General features: G+C 37.2%; 1 protein-coding gene across 1 annotated transcript in view; it reads left to right on the top strand.

The window, feature by feature from the left end:
• The window catches only part of LOC150100217 (kinesin-like protein KIF28), a 308,018-nt gene that overhangs the window by 198,036 nt on the left and 90,031 nt on the right, over window positions 1-19,951 (top strand). Inside the window, exon 20 of the mRNA XM_090402612.1 lies at window positions 8,099-8,245. Within this exon, the coding sequence (XP_090258738.1) occupies window positions 8,099-8,245 (147 nt within the window). The remainder of the gene's footprint in view (window positions 1-8,098; window positions 8,246-19,951) is intronic.

Below are 19,951 nucleotides of genomic sequence, written 5' to 3'. Positions count from 1 at the left end.
AAGAAAGACAAATATCAAATAATATTCTAAAAGCTATCATAAGTATATATGAAAATAATCAAATACCAATAAGATTAAATTATGAACTATTATATCCAAGAGAGAGAGAGAGAGAGAGAGAGAGAGAAAGAAAGAAAGAGATAAATGGAGGAGTCCGACAGGGATATTTCCCTTTCAGCATCTCTTTTTAATATTTATCTAAATGAAATAATAATAAAATGGAATAAAAATTTCCATCAAGGTATTAAACTTTCTCCTACTGTGAACTTAAACACTCTCCTTTTTACTGATGATCAAATCATAATTATAAATTCTAAAGATAACTTATAGAAAGATATTTTAATTTAAATGAAATAGCCAAAGTTACGGAATGATAATATCAACAGAAAAATAAAAAACAATGAGCTTTAAAGGACAAGATCCAATAAGAACTAAAATAGTAATAGATAAGAAGATTTTAGAACAGGTAAATTCATTTACCTCCCTAGGACGCATGATTACATATGAAAAATTAAAAAGATATAAACCTAAAAATTGCAAAATATTTAAAAATAACAGGTGTAATTAACTCTCTATTTAAACCTAACCTAGTTTGAAAATGAACCAGACTAAAAGTATACAACACATTAGCCCTACCAGTCCTATTGTTTGGAAGTGAAATCTGGACAATAAAACAAAAAGACAAATGAAGATTAATACCTGGTGAAATGAAGTTTATCAGAAAAACTGCGAAGTAAACTCTGTTCGATCACAAAATAAATAAAGAAATTATGAAAGAATTAAACCAGAAATCAGTAATAGAAAAAATTAAAAAATAAACATAAATTCTGGCCTGGTTGGCCAAATAATAAATGGATGGAACACATTGAAAGAATGAAAACAGAAAGATTACCAAAACAAGCCTTAAATTACAAACCATTAGGAAAAAGAAAACCAAGACAAAACCTCTAAAGAGATTCAACAATGACTTATAAGGCTAGAACAGGCCACTCTAGGCTCCATGAAAAGCATGATGATGATGATGAATTCATGTGCATATTAGCTTGTGTCTCGGTCACTGTTCAAGTATATATTACAATATTAGAGTTCAAAAGAACCATTGTAAAAAGTTGCATAGATTAGTTAATAGTGATCACTTCCCAAAACTTGGATATCAGCATGCAGTCCAATCAGTTTAGACAATTTCATAACATTGGATGAAATACAGGGTGAGTCAAAATGATTTGATCAATTTCTGTCTATTTTTATGAAAAACCAATTAGCAATAGGAAAATGCAACATGCAATAATTGAAAAAGAAACTCAAAGAATTTTAGATTATATACTATTATGCCAAATGATAAGCTGGTTTGCTTCTCTTTTTGCTCGGACATTATGACCTGCATCAAAGAGGATGAGACATTCATGTCAAGAAGTGTTTCGGTGACGAAGCTACATTTCATTTGCCAGGAAAAGTGTACCAACACAACATCCGTGTATGGGGTTTTAAAACCCCACTTGCAGCTGTTGAACATTCAAGGAACAATCTAAAGGTAAATGTGTTTTTTTCCCTGACAGAAGATAAAGTTTGTGGGCATGCTTGCTGAAAAAAATGTAACCAGAATTGTGTATTGCAATATATTGGAGATAAGGCTATTACCTCAACTTCTGAAACAGACCCAATACTGTCTTTCAGCAAGATGGAGCATTGCTACACATCCATTATGGAGTCATGTTCCTTTTGAACATCCAACTTCCTGGTAGATGGATAGGCCAAATGACTCCAAGACAACAACCAGATGAGTAGAGGTGAGGTTTCTTTACCTTATGTCAAAAATATCATAGACAAAATAACAAAAATCTTACAAAAACATAACTTAAACATTGCCTTTAGATCTCTACAAAAAAAAAAAAAAAAAGTCTCCACAATATTAAGATTGACAAAACAATCCTATCAACCTATGAAGAAACCAGGAGTTTCTAAAATCTATTGCAATGGTGATGTTATTACATTGGACAGATGTTATTATTATTATTTTGCAACACCTCCAAGGAGTCCAAAGACTCATTGAGGGAGGGCACCTACTCCACAACTCTCCGTCTGCATCGCTTAATCCACCACCTACACCGAACCATTACTGTCATCGGCATTTACACCAGCACCAATCTTCTACCCACCTCCACCATTATTATTTTTTGTCTGTAAATTGCAAGTATTCTGAAGGCCAATTTGTCTGTATGTGGGATGTAAAACCCGTTTTTCTAGGAGGAAAAACCATACTACTTCTGTATGAGATCGGCTAACTCTCCTCCAATTAAAAAACTCATAAAGATTCCTCTCGTCGTGATGAAAATCAACTTAGGCCTTTTCCAATCAAAGGGTGCAACGTACTTTCATTCTTCCAGTTGGTCTACATAAGCGCAATTGTTCTGGAGAAATCCATCAAAAAGAACATGTCAGAGATGTGGAGAAATAAACAGGCATATAAATTTGGTTGGCCTTTGACACTACTAACAAAAACCATCAAGTTAATTGTCAACTCACTACAATACTTTATATATAATTTAATGCTTATGTATGTAAATTTCAGAAGTCTGGTGAGTTTATATGATGTCTAACCTATTGTAGTCAAAACCAAGGCCTGATATTAAATCAACTCCGGTTATGAGATAAAGGATATGAGACAATTAGGATATGAAAGAAAGTATGGTATATCCTGTAACAATGATCCACGCTCATGATATCTCTTTCCTACATTCAACATCTGTGAATGTTGAATTAATTAAAAAATGATGGTTTGTTATTTAGAAAACTCCTTGTTAATACCTTTTTGTATTTGTGTTTTTTGTAGCAATCTGAAGAAGTACACAATAGTTATTTCTCCTAGACAGGCTTATACGTTTGTTATGCATTATTAAAACACTTAAGGAAATTGAACAACGTAGTTAAGGATATAAATTAAATTAAACTTTAATAAATATTTTCCGATATTTCGGCAATATCACATTGCAATCTTCTAAAGGAAATTACAAAAAAGCACGTGCACGTAGGCACTACAAACACAGTAACTGGGAATGAAGCTATTGTTCTCCTAAAAGTCCTGATGGTGCCCTATAGTCCAAAAAATATTAGAACCTACAAACCACAGATTCCCCCCCCCTCCACAACAAGGATTACTCTAAATCCATCACCATTCCTTACATCCGAGGCACCTCGGAAAAGATTACCAAAATCTTAAAAAAGCATGACCCGACCTCCTGTTACAAACATTACAGAAAATTGGCATCCCTTATCCGCTCCACTAAAGACCAACCACTTCCCCTAGACCTACTTGGTGTATACCAGGTCCCTTGCAGTTGTAATCTGTCTTACTTTGGCCAAACAGGCAGGACAGCAAATATCAGAATTTCTGAACGCAAGGACTACGTCCGGTTTCACAAGTACAGCCATTCTGGTCTTGCGGACCACGCTCTGGATACACGCCACAGAGTACGGTGGAAGAAAGCTGCAGTAATACACCGTAGCAAATACAAATACGAAAGACTATTTATGGAATCAGCCTCAGCCCTAAGAAATTCTCCAAACCTCAACAAATTTGGTTGTATGCGACTGCCCCAAATCTGGGAGGCTTACATCAGCAGACCTTCAGCCCAACGGCCAAGAACACCTACTTAGCCCGCTAGAGGGCACCATCAGGACTTTTAGGAGAACAATAGCTTCATTCCCAGTTACTGTGTTTGTAGTGCCTACGTGCACGTGCTTTTTTGTAAGTTCCTTTAGAAGATGGCAATGTGACATTGCCATCTTCTAAAGGAACTCATGAAATATCGGAAAATATTTATTAAAGTTTAATTTAATTTATATCCTTAACTACGTTGTTCAATTTCCTTAAGTGTTTTAATAATACACAATAGTTATGTATGAAAGTAGTATTAATTTAAAAATATGAATACTACAAGCCATGGGAATAGTAACTCAATTCTAAAATCTATTTAATTACTATATGTACTAATTGGAGATCTCAACATGTACATTGCTTACATTGCTTTTTTCTTTCAGTTCATAAAACGTTTGTGATTATCAATTTATGTTTTAAACAAACTCAATGCATCTATCTCCTCTATCATTTTTTATGCCATATCCATTTAGAAAATTCCTTGTTAATACCTTTTTGTATTGATTTACATCTGCTGAGCAGAAGAGCGGTGATATTGAATGGCATAATAGCGAGAATGTGTGACAAGAGAGGACTGGTATATGTGGATGCTTGGAGTGCATTTGAGGAAAGAGAGGAATTGTATGCGAGAGACCGTTTACATTTGAATGAGGAAGGACATAGGCATCCGGAAAGATTGCTGTTCTGAACGAGTCAGTGTGTCCCAGGGAGGATGATAGCAGGGGTGGCCTCTTGTGGGAATGGATACTTGGGAGAACGGAGACAATGTCAGGTAACACTGAGCCCAGTGGAGTCTAGAAGGGATAATGCTGGGTATAGAAACAATGGCATTTATATGCTTTATACTAATGCCAGGAGTATCCGGAATAAGGGAGAGGAATTGGTGGCGCAGATAGCATCAGCCTGGCCAAAAATTATTGCGATCACTGAGACGTGGTTGACAGAAGGGGATATAACAACAGGAATAGAAGTCGCTGGGTATAGCATTTTTCGTCAGGATAGGAGGGGAAAGCGTGGTGGTGGGGTACTGCTTATGATAAGTGATGACCTATGTCCTCTAAGAGTGGAGAATTTGGAAGGAAGTGAGACAAATGATTTTGAGAGCGTATGGTGTGAGGTAGAGGTAGGCAAGACAGGATATTTAGTGGGGGTGTTGCTACAGACCCAGGAGCACAGAGGATGGGGACCAGGAGATGTTTAGACAGCTAAGTTTGGCAAGTGCAAGAAGAATGATTGTTATGGGAGATTTTAACTTCAGTAGTATAAATTGGAGAGAGGAAGATGCATGTAGCAATAGGGGAATGGAATTTCTAGAATTCTTGAGGGACAAATGTCTTAGGCAACATGTAACAGAGGGAACAAGAGGTTCAAAAGTTTTGGATTTGGTTATAGCATCAGAAGAGTTGATAATAACTGAGTTGACGTCTCTCCCACCAGTTGGAGAGAGTGACCATATGGTGTTGACTTGGAAAATGAATAGACATGCAGGAATATCAAAGAGATGGGAACTTATGTGGAATTATAAGGCAGCTGATTATAATAGTCTTAGACGTCAACTTCGGGAAGTTTCATGGAGGGAGGAATTGGAAGGCTGGGATATCACTAGTGCGTGGGAAATTGTGAAAGAATATTTGTTATCAGCAATGGCAAGTTGTATACCACGAGGGAAGAAGAGGACGCAATTTGGAGTAAAGTGGATGACAAACAATATTAAACAGGAATTGCATGTGAAAAAGAGGCTATGGAAGCGATATAAGGAGACAGGTGAAGAGATGCATGAGGAATATAAGACACAGGCCAGAAGAGTGACTAGTGTGGTAAGGAAAGCGAAACTGGAATATAAGAGGAGATTGGCCCTAAGATCCAAAGAAAATCCTAGGGAATTTTTTAGCTATGTGGCCAGTAGGAGGAGAAATGACTGTGGAAGAATGATATTGTGGGATAAAAATGGGAATAGAATGACTGATGCAGAGGACATAGTGGAATTGTTCAATGAACACTTTATTGGAGTATTTCATCCTAGAGGAGTCAGTTTTAATGCTACAGGGATAGGACTGGTTCGAGGTCTGGAGGTACAGGAGGAGAGTGTGTTTCAGATACTGGGTACTCTGGATGTCAGTAAAGCTGTGGGACTGGATGGTATTTCACCACGAGTTTTGAGAGAATGTGCTAGGGAATTGACAGTGCCTTTAACGTGGCTTTTCAATGAAAGTCTGGCTTTGGCAAAGGTGCCCAGGGAATGGAAGGAAGGTAAGATAGTGCCATTGCATAAGGGTGGTAACAGACTGGAAGTGTCTAATTATAGGCCAGTCTGTGTGTCATCAGTAGTTGTTAAGATCTTGGAGAAAGTAGTGAGGGACCGTATACAGCATTGGGCGGATGAGGGTAATGTTATCTGTGAGAATCAACATGGATTTGTGAAAGGACGCTCTTGTTTTAGCAATATGCTAGCCTTTTATAATAAAGTTACAAGAACATTAGATGAGGGAAAGGCATATACTGCAATTTTCTTAGACTTGGCGAAGGCATTTGACAGGGTGCCATATGATATGCTGATATTTAAGTTGCAGCACATGGATCTGGATGTCAGATTGGTCAACTGGATTCAGGATTGGCTGTCTGATAGGTATCAGAGAGTTGTGTATGGTGGAGCAGTTTCCAGGAGGCAGAGGGTTACAAGTGGGGTCCCACAGGGCTCAGTACTAGGACCTATATTGTTTAACCTTTATATCAATGACATAGCCAGTGGATTGCAGGGGGATATTCAGTTGTTTGCGGATGATGCGAAGCTGGGAAGGATTATTAGTAATAGTGCAGATGTGATAGCCCTGCAAAAGGATTTAAATAAGCTAGATAGATGTGCAAATGAATGGGGGATGTCAGTTTAATGCAGCAAATTGTAAGGTCTTGAGGTTTGGAAAACATCAATGGGATGTTGCATACTCTGGGGGAGGAGTTATACTGGAGGAAGAAGGCGAAACAAGAGATCTGGGGTTGATGATTGATAGAAACCTGAAGTTTAGGGGACATATTGCAAAGGTGGTGAAGGTAACACAGAGGATCGCTGCAATTATGAGAAGGACACTGACCTGCAAAGATAAGAGGGTTATCATTCCGTTGTATAAGTCTCTGATCAGACCACACTTGGACTATTGTTCTCAGATTTGGTCCCCAGGATTTGAAGGGGATAAATTAACTGTGGAAAGGATACAAAGACGGATGACAAAGATGGTTACAGGACTGTACAAGGATAGTTATGAGGATCGGCTGAGAGAATGTGGACTGCAGAGTTTGGTGGATAGAAGAAGGAGAGGTGATATGATTGAGACTTTTAAACTGTTGAGAGGTGGTTACAGGGTTGACACTGGGGAGTTCTTTCACTTGGTTGAACAGCGGGAAGGAGTGATGACAAGAGGCCATCCCTGGAAGTTACGAAAGGAAACTGTGAGCAAGAGGGTAAGGAGTGGTTTCTTTGTGTGGAGGGTGGTTGAGCCGTGGAATGCATTGCCTGATGGAGTGGTGGGAGCGAGAACGGTCGGTCAGTGAGTTTAAAGAGTGGTATGATAGACTTTGTGTTTCTCAGGGGGGGGACCTCCCCTCGATGTGTCTTGACAGACTTTATGTCTTAGGAAGGACCTCCCTCGATGAGTCTTTTGACTCCTTGGAGGCCTGAATAATACTACTACTAATAATAATAATATAGTCCTATGACATAGCTTATTCTTTGCTTTCTTACTGTGGTTTCTCTGATGTCTTTGATAGCTTCTTTTATTTTTTTCATAATATTCTTTAATTTCCTCATCATATTCAGCTGTGGTTGGCACATAAATTTGTAAAATCACAGGGAGTTTTGAATTGCATCTATTAAAACTGATATTATTCTTTAAGATTTTCTATTAATATTAATAATTAGATGTGGGAATTCTTTTTCTATAATGAATGCAGTTCCTTTTCTAGATACGTCCCGCGATGAGTCTGTCAACATCCATGGAGGATGTAATAATAATAATGATATTCCTTTCCATTTAGAAGAACAGTTAAAAATTACATATCACCTTTCCAGAATGTTTCTGACAATCCAAGTAGTTTAATATGTAATCGTTCAATTTCTCTATGCACATTTGCTACTTTTCCAGTTGATTCAATCCTCTCACATTCTATGTATCAGTTTAAATACTTTGTTTATATCTTTATTTTTAACTTTCTGGACAGCACGTGGGGGGGGGGGCAGTCAATTCATGTAAAATTCTCCTTATATCTCTGACCTAGCATAATTAAACATTGGGAATTGTACTGTAACTGAGCTTAAACAACCAGTTACGTAATTACTTATATGTGAATAATATTTTAAGTATTTGATCTTTTTCACGTTGTCTGAACTTTTTTTTATATTGTGTATTCAATTCCATGTATTCTTGAACATATGTCTTCTCTGTATTATAGATAGAAATAAATCCATGCACTCCAGATGGCATAGAATACACAGAACATGATGATGTATTTGTGGACAACCCACAAGAATTAGTTGGCACTGACCTTTATTTTATTGTGAAGGTTCTAGGCTGTCGAGGTCTACCAGCTCGATTTACCGTAAGTGCAAATTGAACATCCTGATTTCTATAAAGTTTATTATTATTACTTAAATATAAAGAGCGAATAGGCTTCATTTCAGCGATATAAACATTATTTAAATTAAGGGGATATTAAATCCCACATTGTTTTAAAACTGACTTGCATTAGCTCACGCTAGTAATCGCCAATACTTTTATAGTTTACTATATTCGTCATGAAACTCTCTGATTCCAATCGTTGAGTTTCTTATTTGGTTTTAAAACAACGTGGGATTTAATATCCCCTTAATTTAAATAATGTTTATATCGCTGAAATGAAGCCAATTGGCTCTTTATATTTAAGTAACTTAATGGTGCACCTGTTTGACAACTCGTAATGCAGAGTATATAAGTTCTTTTCGCTATACCAGTTGGTATTAATTTGGTCTAGCTCTGATGAAGCCTCAAAAAAGGCTGAAACCGGTCTGGGTAGTGACCTCCCACCATAATGTAATAACAGCATATATTTCCTAGGAAGTGTGTTTTTACATTATGGAAAATACCTAAGAATAGCGATCAGAACTTTACCACCTTTGCTGCAAGTTGCCCGGTATTGTACTACGTACTAGGATTACTTGCATTAGCTCACGTTAGTAATCGCGGATACTTTTATAGTTTTCTATATTCGGCATGAAACTCTCAGATTCCAATCTTTGAGTTTCTTATTCGGTTTTAAAACAATGTGGGATTTAATATCCCCTTAATTTAAATAATATTATTATTACTATTATTATAATAACCAGCATTTTCATAGTGTTGAGATTATTTTAGTCAGTTTTATTATTACTACTTAAACTTATTTATTCTCTACACTCTTGTCACCCTCTCAGATGATAAATTCCATCACTCCTCCATTTTCCATGTCCAAACCAGTTTCTTATTCCCTTACACATTCGCTAAGGACCTCTTGCCCTTCTTATTGTTTTGCTTTTTGGAAAATCTCCCCAGTGTGCATATAATAAATACCTCTTAATGACATGTATATATCTTCACTATATCATCTCTCCATTTTCTGTCTGCTAAACACTGCATTATATCCTTTCAGTTATATCCTCATAACTGACATTTCACAGTCCTGAAATTTCTGTTATCCAACCTTGCATGGTGTCGAAAGCTTCTCCATCCTCCTAAAATCCAGTATCTACAAGGGTGTGCTAAAAAATTGCGATAATCACCATGAAGGAATTGAAGAACCATGTAACTTACATATTATTCTACTTATTCCCCACGAAGTTATATACTTTGTTACAATGCCACTGGATCATTTTCAATCCTGAGAAAAAAGTCTTTCCCTTGTTGCACAAACTAGTCCTCAGCTGCAGATATGACTTCATAGTCTGTGGTAAATTTTGTTCCTTTCAAGTGTTTCTTTAAATATGGGAATAGGAAATAGTCAGATGGGGCCAGGTCTGGCAAATAGGGTGAGTGAAGCAGACATTGAAAGCCCAAGTTGTGTATTGTCTGTTGGGTTTCATGAGCAGTGTGAGCATGTGCATTGACCTGCAGAAGCAACACGCTTCTGTTCAGTTGCCCATGATGTTTTTTCTTCAGTACCTCCTCCTTAAATTCCTTCAGAGCTGTTGAATAAACTACTGCTGTAACAGTTTCACCTTTTTTTGAGCTACTTGGTAAGATTTACACCATCCATATCACAAAAGACAATGGCAAGAACCTTCCCTGCTGACTTTCGGATTCAGAACTTCTTTGACCATAGAGAACCTTTGTGTCTCCACTCCATTGACTGTTGTTTGGTCTCTGGGTCATAGTGATGAAGCCATGTTTCATCACCGGTCACATTATGAGCCAAAAGGGAATGTTCTAGGGTCGCTGAAGCACGTGGCAGTGGATTTGAGCTGTTGTTAAAAAAAGTGTTTTATAAAAGGTGTATAGTGTGAATTCTTTTGTGAATTGTGCTCCATTTTTTTCTCAGTAACACAAGTGTTGTTTAGTGGTTCTGCTTTAGAGTTTCATTGTTGCATATCGTATTATTTTTGAGTTACTGAGAACGTGCGGTCACAGTCAGGTGGAAGTATTGGCGGCAGAAGAAAAGATAAGTTATTCACTATTTGGTATAGATGAATATAGCGTTTATATATATGTATATAACATTAGCCTTTATATATATATAATACAGTGTTTATATAGCATTTATATATAATTAACGATTACTTTAGTAGTTCCTTGGCAGTAAGGAATGATGGCAGATTCAGCTGCAATCGCAAATGGCATGCTGCCAAGTCCTCTGCCACTCAATTATAAGTAATATAATAAGGGACTTTGTGGCATTCAGTGCTTGCGGCATGCATCTTGGGAGTTGGATATGTGGCTGTTGAGAGGGGGGGGGGAGTATGTACACAAAATGCAAGCAGTGAGAGGAAATAAATGAAATAGATATATCGATAACTGACCTAGTAGCTCCAGGATCGGGAAATAAATATCGGAAGACAAGTAGTGTGATAGGAGAGAATGAAGAAAAAAATATGAATGACAAAATAATAGTCGATAATGTGAAAGGTGTGAGTGACTGTGAAAGTTTTGGAGATGGTTTTGTTTGAGAGAATGAATTTTGATTAAGAGTGACTGACTTGTAAAGAGAGAGAGATGAGCTGAAAGAGAAGGTAGAAAGTCTTGCAAATGAGATGTGAAGTATGAAAGATGAGAATGGAAGAGACAAATGCAAGGTGAATCAGAGTAGGAGGTGGGGAGCGAATTTTGGGAATGATAGAAGAGGAGAGAATGGAAACAGTAGGAGCGAGAGGTATGGGGATGCTAGAAGAGAGAATAGAAACAGTAGGAGAGAGAGAAATATGGGAATGCTAGAAGAGGAGAGAATAGGAGCAGTAGAGGAGAGGGAAGGAGAGAAACGTATGGGAATGATAGAAGAGGAGAGATTGGAAACAGTAGAAGAGAGGGAGTGAGAGAGTTATGGGAATGATAGAGGAGGGGAGAATGGAAACAGAGAGAGGAAATGAGAAGAATGCGAGGGAGTGCTGGAACCAGGGACAGAGTGATGCAAGGACAGCAGGTAAGTAGGGGAACACAGAGAGAATGGGTTAGCAGAGAGAGAGTGAGGGATGTAGGCGAGCAATCAGGGAACAAAGTGGTTAGAGGTGTGATGTATGGAGACTCGATGATCTCTGCTGTGCAAGATAAGATGCCAGAAGTGTGTTTGTCTGGAGGGATGATAGAAAATGTGGCTATGGCAATTAAGAGGGGTGAAAGGATGGATGAAATGATTGTGATGGTGGGCATGAATGACTTGAGAGGCAGTCTAAATCAGGCGGCAAGAGATCTGAGATTCTTGCTTGAAGTTGTGCAAAAGAAAATGCAGAGAGGGAAGATTGTGTGTGTGTGTGTGTGTGTGTGTTGCCCAGGTATAATAGTGACGAGCTGAGAAGAAGAGCAGCAATACTGAATCACATAATAGCCAAAATGTGTGAGATGAGAGGATTGGAATACGTGGATGCTTGGAGGGCGTTTGAAGACAAAAGGGAACTGTATGCTAGAGACTCATTGCATTTGAATGAGGAAGGATGAAGGCATCTCTGGAAATGCCTTCATCCTGGAAAGATTGCTGTTTTCTGAACAAGTCAGTGTGTCAATGCAGGAAAACTAGAATTCCCAGGGTGGATGGTAGCAGGGATGGCCTCTTGTGGGAATAGGTGCTCGGGAGAAGGGGGACGATATCAGGTAACATTGAGCCCAGGGGGGGGGTCGAGAGGGGACAATGATAGGTATAGAATCAGTGACATTTTTATGCTCTATACCAAGGAGTGTTCAACCCGTCGATCGCGGAACGATTTTTGGTCGATCTCTTGTGTATTCCTCTTTACTTACAAATTTAATTAAAACGGAAAACGTAATATTTTATTTATCATTATTTTTTATTATTTTTAATTCGTTTTAAGTGTATTGCTATTGTTTATTTATTTTTCTTTAAAATTGTCAAATCAGTAATTTTCTTATAAGTCCGGGTAAATGAATTAATTTGGATCAGTGGAAGTCAAACAGCGAGCCGAGTGAATATGATTATAAGCAAAGTGTAAAAACTCAATTGTAGCTTAAATATTCCAAAGCACATTACATTCGATTGTTTACTTAGGTTAAGTCCCATGTGAATATTGTAAAAAATAAACTTTGTTTGTCTCGGTACAGTTTGTATTAGATGTTTTTGTAAATAACTCTTTTGAAGCTAACTGTATATACTGCTTTAATAAGAATATGATAGTGTTAAAAACAAAGCCAATGTTTTTGTCGCCGAAGCTGTACATGGCGGCATTAGAAAGATGGTTATTGAAACTCATATGTATGAGAAAGGCTTGCATGCTCTAAGTGTAAACATCTCCGAAGTCAGTCAGAAAGAGTTCAAACAACTTTCCGATGGCAGTCAACTTACAATCAAAAGAAAACGGAGGAGAACCAAAGGCATGCCGAACTTGAAACTTAAGATGAAAGACTCATACCGATTCTTTAGGGGTTGGCAAACTTCATGCGAGGTCTCAGAGGAGGCCTAATAAAATGGACTGAAGCAAGCAGAAGGGGTCCCGGTTCCAGAATTGCTGTCAGAGAGGAGGCTGCCCAGTCCAGAGTCATCGACAGAGAGGCTGCCCGGACCCACGTTGCTTGAGAGGGAAGTTTCCCGCTTCTAGAAAGGAGCTTCTCGGTTTGAGATGTCGCTAGAGAGAGACCACTTCTAGGCCACAGGCAAGGTTTCAAATTGCCGTAAGGAAGAGTTCCAATTGCCAGAGAAAAGTTTACAGGCCAGGTTAATTTCAGACATTCACCACTGTGCCGTGTTTTCATTACAATTTGATGAATCAAACGACTTCACTGATATTGCTCAGTTAATGGTATTTATTCGCATGGTATTTCAAGATTATTCAAGTAAAGAACTTTTGAAATTTTTACCATTATTGGGAAGGACTAGGGGAGAAGACATTTTATTGGCATTTGATGAATTTGTGAAACAACACAAATTTCTGCTTTTTAAGCTTGTGTCTATTACTACTAACAGTGCTCCTGCAATGATAGGTAATAAATCAGGCTTCATTTCATTATGTAAAAATGATAACAAATATCCAGATTTTTTAACGTACCACTGTATTATTCACCAACAAGTACTGTGTAGTAAAAGATTAAACACAAAATATATTTTGGATGTTACATTTAAAATTGTAAATTCTGTTCAAGGAAAAGTCTAGCAATGGCAGATATTTAAATTACAGGCAGATGATGATAGGGAACTTTTCTTGTACAATAATCTTCACTGGCTCAGCAGAAGTCAATTTTTAGAAAGATTTCTTGTAAAAATTAACGATATAAAAACTTTTATTGATGAAAAAAGGAGATATTTATTCAAAAGATACTTGTTACACTTATCATTTTTAGTAGATTTTTGTACAAAAATAAGCAATTTAAATTTAGAGTTACAAGGTAGAGATAAAAATTTAATTGACATGTTAAGTTCAATAAAAACTTTCCAACAATAGTTACTTTTATTAAAGAAAAATATAAATGACTGCGAATTTAGACATCTCCCATATTTATTAAAAGTTTTTGAACAAAATCAAGAAATGCTTCGCTATGATTTAAAAGAATTTATTCGTGAAATAGAATTAGTTGAGGAAGAAATAAATTCAAGATTTAAAGATTTTAATAAAACTGAAATGATTGTATCTTTTATCAATAATCCATTTCAAGGAAACTTGAACATCACAGAAATTTCAAATAAAATTAGTAGGCTGTTTGATATAAACCAAGTTGAAGTAGAACTTGAGATAATAAACATTTAGAATAGTTTTCATTAAAAGCAATAAACAATGAAGTCATTTGGAAGTATGCATATGAAAAATTTCAATATTAACTGATATTGCGCAAAAAATTCTGTCGTGTTTCGGATCGACATACTTGTCAGAATCCGCTTTTCCAAATATAACCATCATAAAAAATCAATTAAGAAACCAAATTACAAATGATCATTTGGATGATTGTCTGCGATTGACCACTTCATATCAACTTGAATATGAAAATATTGTGAGGTTCAAACAATGCCAAATTTCACATTTTTTTTTTTTTAAATCAATCAGCATTTCCTGTAACTTGTGAGTTTGTAATCAATCTGTTGTTTATTCTAACTTTGGTTTTCCAAAATAGAGAAATAAGTATTTTATTCCAATATATATATATATATATATATATATATATATATATATATATATATTTGTATTAAAATATTTGTTGTATTAAAATAACTAAAAGTGATAAATAAATTTTTAAATACACAAATAAAGATTTTAGTTGTGTATTTTTTTTAGTTGTTTATTTTTAGTTGTTTATTTGTGCATAATCAGATATCAGGCTGGGGGAACATGATCTATATAAGAGAGTAGATCGCCGAATAACTTTTTATAGAAAAGTAGCTCGCATAGTAAAATAGATTGAACACCTCTGCTCTATACTAATGCCAAGAGTATCCAAAATAAAGGAGATGAATTGGTGGCACTGATAGCATCGACCTGGCTGAAAATTTTTGAGATCTCTGTGACGTGGTTGACGGAGGATGATATAATAACTGGAATTGAAGTGGCAGGGTACAGCATTTTTCAGCAGGATAGGAAAGGAAAACGTGGTGGTGGAGTACTGCTTATGATAAGTGATGACTTATGTCTTCTGAGAGCAGAGGCTTTGGAAGGCAGTGACACAGGTGGTTTCGAAAGCATGTGGTGTGAGGTGGAAGTGGCCAAGACAGGATATTTAGTGGGTTGTTGCTACCGACCAGGGAGCACAGAGGGTGGGGACCAGGAGATGTTTAGGCAGTTGAGCTTGGCAAGCGCAAGAAGAATGATTGTTGTGGGAGATTTTAACTACAGCAGTATAAGCTGAGAAGAGGAAAATGCAAATAGTAAGAAGGGGATAGAATTTTTGGAATTCTTGAGGGACAGATGTCTTCGGCAGCATGTGATAGAGGGAACAAGAGGTTCAAGACTTTTACATTTGGTCGTAGCATCCGAAGAGCTGATAATAAGTGAGATGACATCTCTATCACCAGTTGGAGATAGTGACCATGTGGTTTTGACTTGGAAGATGAACAGACATGCAGGTGTATCAAAGAGAAGGGAACAAACATATGTAAAATTATAAGGCGGGTGATTATAATAGTCTTAGATATAAACTAGGGGTAGTTCCATGGAGGGCAGAATTGGAAGGCCAGGATATCATTAGTTCCTACGGGAAATTGTGAGAGAATATTTGTTACCAGCAATAGTAAGCTGCATTCCACAGCTGAAGAAGCGGACACAATTTGGTGTAAAGTGGATGACAAACAATATCAAACAGGAACTGCAGTTGAAAAAGAGATTATGGAAGATATATAAGGAGAGGGGGTGGAGGACAGATACATGAAGAATATAAGACGCAGGCGAGGAGAGTGACCGGAATGGTGAGGAAGGCAAAACTGAAATATGAGAAGAGATTGGCACTAAGATCCAAAGAAAATCCTAGGAAATTTTTTAGCTATGTGGCTGGTTGGCAGAGAAAGGATTGTGGAAGAATGACATTGCTGGATAAAAATGGGAATAGAGTGACTGATGCAGAGGACATAGTGGAGTTGTTCAATGAGCATTTTATTTTAGTATTTCATCCTAGAGGAGGTTTTAATACTAGAGGGATAGAGCAGGTTCAGGGTTTAGAGGTGCAAGCGGAGAGTGTGTTCCAAATACTGAGTACTCTGGATACCAGTAAAGCTGTTGGATTGGATGGTATTTCACCAAGGGTTTTGAGAGAATATGCTAAAGAACTGACAGCACTGTTGACCTGGCTTTTTAATAAAAGTCTGGCTGTGGGAAAGGTACCCAGAGAATGGAAGGAAGGTAAGATAGTGCTGCTGCATAAGGGCGGTAGCAGACTGGAAGTCTAATTATAGGCCTGTTTGTGTGTTATCAGTAGTTGTTAAGGGTTTGAAGAAATTAGTGAGGGACTATATACAGTGTTGGGCAGAGGAGTGTAATGTTATCTGTGAGAATCAACATGGGTTTCTTAAGGAGTGCTCTTGCTTCAGTAATATGATTGCCTTTTATAATAAAGTGACAAGAGCAGTTGATGAGGGAAAGACATATACAATCATTTTTTTGGATTTTGCAAAGCCGTGTGACAGGGTGCCACATGATAAGCTCATATTTAAGTTGCAGCACATGTGTTTAGATGTCTTTTAGTCAAATGGATTCAGGATTGGCAGACTGATAGGTATCAGAGAGTTGTATATGGTGGGTCAATATCAAGGAAGCAGAAGGTTACAAGTGGGGTTCCACAGGGATCAGTACTGGAATCTGTATTGTTCAACCTTTATATCAATGATATTATCAATGGATTGCATGGGGACATTCAGTTGTTTGCAGATGATGTGAAGCTGGGAAGGGTTATCAGTAATAGTGCAGATGTGGCAGCCCTGCAAGAGGATTTGAATAAACTAGACAGATGGGCAAATGAATGGGGGGTGTCAGTTCAATACAGTAAAATGTATATACTTGAGGTTTGTGATCCATCGATGGGAGGATGTTTACTTAATTGGAGGAGGTAGGAGAGACGAGATCTTTGGGTGATGATTGATAGAAAACTGAAATTGAGATAGCACATTGCAAAGGTGGTGAGGGGGTAACTCAGAGGACTGCTGCAATACTGAGAAGCATGCCGACCTGCAGAGATAAAAGAGTTATCATTCCGTTGTATAAGGCTCTGATCAGACCAGACTTAGAGTCTTGTTCTCAGATTTGGTACCCAGGATTTTGAAGGGGATAAATTGACTGTGGTAAGGGTACAGAGGCGGATAACAAAGATGGTTTCAGGACTGTACAATATGAGTTATGAGAATCGCCTGAGGGAATGGACTGCAGAGTTTGGTGGATAGAAGAAGGAGAGGTGATATGATTGAAACTTTTAAGCTGTTGAGAAGCAGTTACAGGGTAGACATTGGAGAGTTCTTTCACTTGGTGGAACGGCGGGAAGAAGCAACGACAAAGGGCCATCCCTGGAAGTTACGAAAGGAAGCTGTGCGCAGGAGGGTGAGGAGTGGTTTCTTTGCGTGGAGGGTGGTTGAACCTTGGAATGCATTGCTTGAGAGAGAGAGTGGTTGGAGCAGGAACGGTCAATGGGTTCAAGGAGTGGTATGATAAACTTTGTGTTTTCTAAAAACGACCTCCCACGGTGAGTCTTTTGACTCCATGGAGGCTTGGATAATAATAATAATAATAATGAGCCAAAATATTTGCACCTGATTTCTCAAAATGACTCAAAATCCCTTGAGATGACAGCACACATTCTCTCTTTTGGTTGGCATTCAAACATTTGGGGATCTATTTTGCTGAGAACTTCTGCATGTCCATGTTAGTGAATAATGACTCCAACTAATTCCCTGGATATCCATAAACTCTTTGCAATGTTTTTGGCTGGTATTTGTCTATCATCAAGGATCAATGTTTTCAGGTGTGATGACTCGAAAAGGTCTGCCTGACCTTGGGGCATCTGTTGTCTTTGGTGCCCAGTTTTAAACTTGGCCACCCATTTGACAACTATTGGATATGCTGCGGCACCGTCCCCTAAGGTTTCGCACAAAGTTTGGTGAATCTCAGTTGCTAACTTGTCTTGCAGCACAAAAAACTTAATGATGGCTCACACTTCTGTGTCTTCAAATTTCTTCAAAACCTCTGATATGTCTTATATATCCGAAAAGAAAAAGAATACAAATTATTACAATTTGATGAAACATGGGAGTTAAAGGGTTTTAAGTTATGTTCTTGTTGTTATATCAGTTGCTTTAATATCATTCTTGTTCTAGGTGTTTATCAGAACTTTTCACCCCTCCCCCCATACACCTCGGCACGGTATCCCATAATGGGGTCCAGTGAGGGCCTTATACAGCACAGTTAATATCCTTATTTCTGCTAGTGATTGTTCTCACTATTACAACAATTATCTGGGCTCTGCTCACTACTTCCCTTGCATTGGGTCCTCCACATTACCTAAATTGGCAAGAATAAAAAAAAAAAGTGTAATAAGTTACAAAACCATTGTAGATTATAAATTGATTTTCTATATTCTCTTCTATATAAAAATATAATTTTTTTTATCTTTTATCCTGAATTTTGCTAAAATAGGAAAAGACTATAACATTCTCTTGAGATTGTTTTAGTCAATTTTACCAATCCTTAAACTTATTCTGTTCCATTGCATAATTGAATATTTTCAATTATACAATCCTTAAACTTATTTTATTCTATTGTATAATTGAATTTTGCTAAAATCCGGAAAATACTGTAACATTTTCTGTTATGTCACCTCTTTATGTAGTTGTTCTTTTTGACATAGATTTAAATTTTCCTTCAGTACTTTTCAAAATAAACACCTAGGATATCAAAAATGTTTAGCAAAAAATTAAAATAATGCTTATTTGGAAGATTTTTAGAGTTTACTATAAGATATGAGCAGCTTGCAAGTTACAAACTGTATTTATCTATTATATTGATGTGTCTAGATTAACGGAAGTAACTGGAAGCATAGGAAGTACCTGGTAGAAAGGTATAAAATACAATTCCCAAGATGACTGGTCATCGTGTGAATAGACCAGAAATCCTTCATATGACAGCAAGAAAGAAAAACAGTATAAACCAAGGCCAAAATGGGCATTATTTCTCTCATCCAGAAAGGATTCCTTCCCATTCCAATGAAGTTTACAACTTAAATCCTCAAGGAAGATTGAAAATGGAAGTAAAAAAATGGGATATATACATAAAAGAAAACAAAGAAAAAAGAAACAAGGATCTTATTCAACATCTATGTGACACCAGTGTTTAGATATGGTAGCGAAATATGGAGCATAACACAGAAGCAATGTGAAGATCTGAGGATAACACAGAGAAAACTGGAAAGAAGAATGATAAAAATTAAGTGAATGAACTAAATTTTAAACTAAAAACTAAGAATTAAGTGTTCTATGGATTGAGATCTCGGGAGTGTGCTGGCTAATTGATTTGATTAATTTCCTTTGTCTCTAGAAGTATTGCACTGGTCATGTGTAATGTGGTGTGGCATTGTCATCCATAAAAATGAATTCTTCACCTACAGAACTACAAAACAATCAAATATGACATTGAAGAACTTCATTGCAATACGTTCATCAGTCATAGTCTGTTTTTCCAGCACTTGTAGCTTGGTGCATTCATTAAGCATAATGTGTCCCCACATACACCATGATCCCAGCATTGCTGTATTTATCTCTTTCAGGAACCTTCTTGCAAAGCAATATCACTTTCATGCCAGATCAGTGTTGTCTAGAATCAGAGGAAAGACTAAAACTACTCTCATCTGCTAAAAATACATTAGCCCATTGGTGTCTTGTCCAATTTTTATGGATATAACACCACTGAAAACAATATCTATGATGAGCTGTGGATGACTACAAGCCTTCAGGCATATAGACCTATTTGCCACAGTTTGTTGAGTTATCTGCGTTCTTGTGCTTGAATGGAGCCGACTTGCAAACTGACCAACCGTGGTGTGTTGATTATGTTTCGCTATTATAACCCAAAATCTGTCTTCTTGCTCTGTGGTAGAGTGAGGGCGACCTCTTAGCAAACATCTGGAACATATTCCATTGTTTGAAACAATTTTCAGAGAATGGATACAATGCTAGGTG

Source organism: Typopeltis vanoorti, chromosome 13 (assembly GCF_054136105.1).
Source record: "Typopeltis vanoorti isolate ZY-2024b chromosome 13, IOZ_Tvanoo_1.0, whole genome shotgun sequence".
NCBI classification, from domain to species: Eukaryota; Metazoa; Arthropoda; class Arachnida; order Uropygi; family Thelyphonidae; genus Typopeltis; species Typopeltis vanoorti.
The sequence above is the reverse complement of the archived record's forward strand: the minus strand, read 5'-3'. Positions and strand labels throughout refer to the sequence as shown.